This window comes from Oncorhynchus tshawytscha, linkage group LG10 (genome assembly GCF_018296145.1).
Source record: "Oncorhynchus tshawytscha isolate Ot180627B linkage group LG10, Otsh_v2.0, whole genome shotgun sequence".
NCBI lineage: Eukaryota > Metazoa > Chordata > Actinopteri > Salmoniformes > Salmonidae > Oncorhynchus > Oncorhynchus tshawytscha.
In genome coordinates, this window is record NC_056438.1 from 79,581,082 (window position 1) to 79,586,081 (window position 5,000).

A 5,000-nucleotide genomic window follows, 5' to 3' on the forward strand; every position below is an offset into this window, starting at 1 on the left:
CTCCTCACAGAAAATACGACAGTTTGAGAAGTAGCTCTTCTCACGTTACCTCTGAGAAATGTGTTGTGTCTGTATCCCAAATGGCAGCCTATTCCCTATGGGCTCTAGTCTAAAGTAGTGCACTATGTAGGGAATAGGGTCCCATAGGGCTCTGGTCAAAAGTAGTGCACTATGTAGGGAATAGGGTCCCATAGGGCTCTGGTCAAAAGTAGTGCACTATGTAGGGGATACGGTGCAATTTGGGATGTCTCCATGGACACATTCTCCTGCTGACTGGGTTCATATGGACCAGCGTTTCCCAAACTCGAATCACCGGGACCCCAAGTGAGGTGCTCGTTTTGTTGTTGTTGCCCTAACACTACACAGCTACATCGAATACGTTTATTATTTGAATCAGCTGTGTAGTTCTAGGGCAAAAACAAAAGCGTTCACCCTTTGGGGTCACGAGGGCCGAGTTTGGGAAAATGCTGAGGACCGTAGCAGAGGGGTAACAGGGAAAATGGTTGGTTAATGTTTGGTCTACTTGACCTGTGTCACTGTTTCTCCATCCCTGTGTATCCATTTTGGTAACCAGATATATTTTTTTAGGTATTATTTTTCTCACACACAAATGTCCAAAAAGAAAGAATAGACGGAAAGCTGAAACAGATTTATCCTCCCGAACCAACTGTTGAGTACCTTTAGTTACCACATTTGTCCACACGAGGTCAGTGTTTCTCCAATTTATCTAGGCTTTGGTAGACAACACTACGTTATACTAGCACCGCTGCTATCTCATAGTACCTGAGTGACTAGGCTACCGTCTTACTCTGGCATTAAAACACATCTCACGAGACAGAGTCTAGTGTAAGTACTGTAGCTTTTCGATACTCAATACAGTGGCCTGAATGAACACACAACTCATATCACAAAGACTAGTCGGTTACTGGGTCAGATACTGGGTCAGTTACTGGGTCAGATACTGGGTTGGTTACTGGGTCAGATACTGGGTTGGTTACCGGGTCAGATACTGGGTTGGTTACTGGGTCAGATACTGGGTCGGTTACTGGGGCAGATACTGGGTTGGTTACTGGGTCAGATACTGGGTCAGATACTGGGTTGGTTACTGGGTCAGATACTGGGTTGGTTACTGGGTCATATACTGGGTTGGTTACTGGGTCAGATACTGGGTCAGTTACTGGGTCAGATACTGGGTCGGTTACTGGGTCAGATACTGGGTCAGATACTGGGTTGGTTACTGGGTCAGTTACTGGGTTACTGGGTCAGATACTGGGTTGGTTACTGGGTCAGATACTGGGTTGGTTACTGGGTCAGTTACTGGGTCAGATACTGGGTCAGTTACTGGGTCAGATACTGGGTTGGTTACTGGGTCAGTTTTAAACAACATGTTTATGTTTGTGTTTTTGTCTTACTTAATGTTTTTCTATCATACAGGGACCTAGAGGTCTGCTTGGCCCTAGGGGATCACCAGGGACTGGTGGACAACGTGTATGTATACAGTACCTCTACAATACTACCATGATACTACCATGATACTACTATGATACTACCATGTTACTACTATTATACTAATGTGATACTACCATGGTACTACCATGATACTACCACGATACTACTATGATACTACCATGTTACTACTATTATACTAACGTGATGCTACCATGGTACTACCATGATACTACTATGATACTAACGTGATACTACCATGATACTACTATGATACTAACGTGATACTACCATGATACTACTATGATACTACCATGATACTACTATGATACTACCATGATACTACCATGATACTACTATGATACTAACGTGATACTACCATGATACTATTATAATACTACCATGATACTACCACAATACTACCATGATACTACTATGATACTACCATGATACTAACGTGATACTACTAATACTAAAAACTATGCAGATACTAGTGTATGTACCAGATACTCTACAATACTACCATGATACTACCATGGTACTACTGATACTAATGCTGCAAAACTGGTACTGTAGTACCAGTACCTCTACAATACTACCATGATACTACCATGGTACCACTATGATACTACCATGGTACTAGTACCAGTACCTCTACAATACTACCATGATACTACCATGGTACCACTATGATACTACCATGTAACTACCATGATAATACAATGATACTACCATGATACTACAATGACACTGTTATGCCACTACTATAATACTACCATGATACTACTATGATATCACCATGTTACTACCATGATACTACTATGATACCACCATGATACTACCATGGTACTACCATGATACTACTATGATACTACCACGGTACTACTATGATACTGACATGGTACTACCATAATACTACTATGAAACTACCATGTTGCTACCATGATACTAGTATGATACTACCATGGTACTACCATGATACTACCATGATACTACCATGATACTACCATGATGCTACCATGATACTACCATGATGCTACCATGATACTACTATGATGCTAGTATGATATTAGCATGGTACTACCATGCTACTACCATGCTACTACTATGAAACTACCATGATACTACCATGAAGCTATCATTATACTACCATGATACTAGTATGATACTACCATGGTACCCCTATGATGCTACCATGATACTACGGTACTACCATGATACTACCATGATATTACCATGATGCTACCATGATACTACCATTATGCTACCACAATACAACCACGATGCTACCATGATACTACCATGATGCTACCATGGTACCACTATGATACTACCATGATACTACCACGATACTACCACGATACTACCATGATACTACTGCAATACACTTAATGCTGCAAAACTATGCAGACAGTGTATGTACCAGTACCTCTACAATACTACCATGATACTACCATGGTACCACTATGATACTACCATGGTACTAGTACCAGTACCTCTATAATACTGCAATACTACTGCAATACTACTGCAAAAGTATACTTCATGTATTAATAATGCATTAAATGTTGTTCACAGGGTCTCGCTGGACTGGATGGCCAAGCTGGTCCCAAAGGAAACCAGGTAAGAAAGTATATCTGGTTATACCTGTAACATCACAAGACACTCAGTCCTCTACCACACAACAATCCTGTCACTACAGATCACTGGAGGGAGAGTGAATACACCAAAAACAGGGCCTCTCGTTCCAGTCTAGAGCAGCACCACTTCAATTCACTGACCCGACTGATCTGACTGACCCGACTGATCTGACTGATCTGACTGACCTGACCTGACCTGACTGATCTGACTGACCTGACCCGACTGATCTGACTGATCTGACTGACCTGACCTGACTGATCTGACTGATCTGACTGACTTGACTGACCTGACTGACCTGACTGTCTTGGCTGACCTGACTGACCTGACTGACTTGACTGACTTGACTGACCTGACTGATCTGACTGACCTGACTGTCTTGAATGACCTGACTGACCTGACTGACTTGACTGACCTGACTGATCTGACTGACCTGACTGACCTGACTTGACTGACTTGACTGACTGTCTTGACTGACCTGACTGACCTCACTGACTTGACTGACCTGACTGATCTGACTGACCTGACTGTCTTGAATGACCTGACTGACCTGACTGACTTGACTGACCTGACTGATCTGACTGACCTGACTGATCTTGACTGACCTGACTGTCTTGACTGACCTGACTGACCTGACTGACTTGACTGACCTGACTGATCTGACTGACCTGACTGACCTGACTGACCTGACTGACTTGACTGACCTGACTGACCTGACTGACCTGACTGTCTTGACTGACCTGACTGACTTGACTGACCTGACTGATCTGACTGACCTGACTGATCTGACTGACCTGACTGACCTTACTGAAACCACGTGGGCCCATTGGGAGCGTCCACCGTGGCTCTCAACCCTTCAGTCCAGTAGCCATGTGGTTTTAGCCAGAGGGTCAGGTCATATTCCTCCCAGCTTGTGATTGGTCACCTGTAACCTTTGACCTGGCAGCAGTGGAGGACAGAGGTCAGACGACAGACTAGTGACTCATCGGGGGTCTGCAGTATAAAATGCCTTCCTAGTCACTATATAGTGCACAACGTCTACACTATACAGGGGTTAGGGTGCTATTTAGGACCTCTCCCCAGTCTACCAGGATCCCACACGGCCCACCTCACCGTTTGTCAATACACTTTGGAAAACCCAGGAGAGTGAACATGTTTGTTGTCGTCCTTAGACATAAGCATAACATACTATGGGCCCTTGTCAAGAGTAGTGCACTACATAGGGACATAGGGTTCCATAGGACTCTGGTCTAAAGTAGTGCACTATATAGGGAATAGGGCTCCATAGGACTCTGGTCTAAAGTAGTGCACTACATAGGGAATAGGGTTCCATGGGACTCTAGTGTAAAGTAGTGCACTACATAGGGAATAGGGCTCCATAGGACTCTGGTCTAAAGTAGTGCACTATATAGGGAATAGGGTTCCATGGGACTCTGGTGTAAAGTAGTGCACTATATAGGGAAGAGGGTTCTGGTCAAAGTAGGACTATATAGAGAATAGGGTTCCATAGGGCTGTAAAGTAGTGCACTACATAGGGAATAGGGTTCCATGGGAAAGTAGTGAACTACTGGTGTTCCAAGGACTCTGGTAAAGTGCACTAGGGAATAGGGTTCCATGGGACTCTGGTGTAAAGTAGTGCACTATATAGGGAAGAGGGTTCCATAGGGCTCTGGTCTAAAGCAGTGCACTATATAGGGAATAGGGTTCCATAGGACTCTGGTGTAAAGTAGTGCACTACATAGGGAATAGGGTCCACTAGGGCTTTGGTCTAAAGTAGTGCACTATATAGGGAATAGGGTTCCATAGGACTCTGGTGTAAAGTAGTGCACTACATAGGGAATAGGGTGTCATTTGGGATGTATCCCATGACTCAGTTTACTGTAAAAGGAACCCCTCCCTCAGTCTCTCCAATGCAA

At 43.9% G+C, this 5,000-nt stretch overlaps 1 protein-coding gene across 1 annotated transcript in view; it reads left to right on the top strand.

Moving 5' to 3' along the window:
• Positions 1-5,000, top strand: part of LOC112238531 (collagen alpha-1(XI) chain) — a 182,083-nt gene that overhangs the window by 98,653 nt on the left and 78,430 nt on the right. The window contains exons 21-22 of the mRNA XM_042329158.1: positions 1,435-1,488; positions 3,025-3,069. Of these exons, the coding sequence (XP_042185092.1) occupies positions 1,435-1,488; positions 3,025-3,069 (99 nt within the window). The remainder of the gene's footprint in view (positions 1-1,434; positions 1,489-3,024; positions 3,070-5,000) is intronic.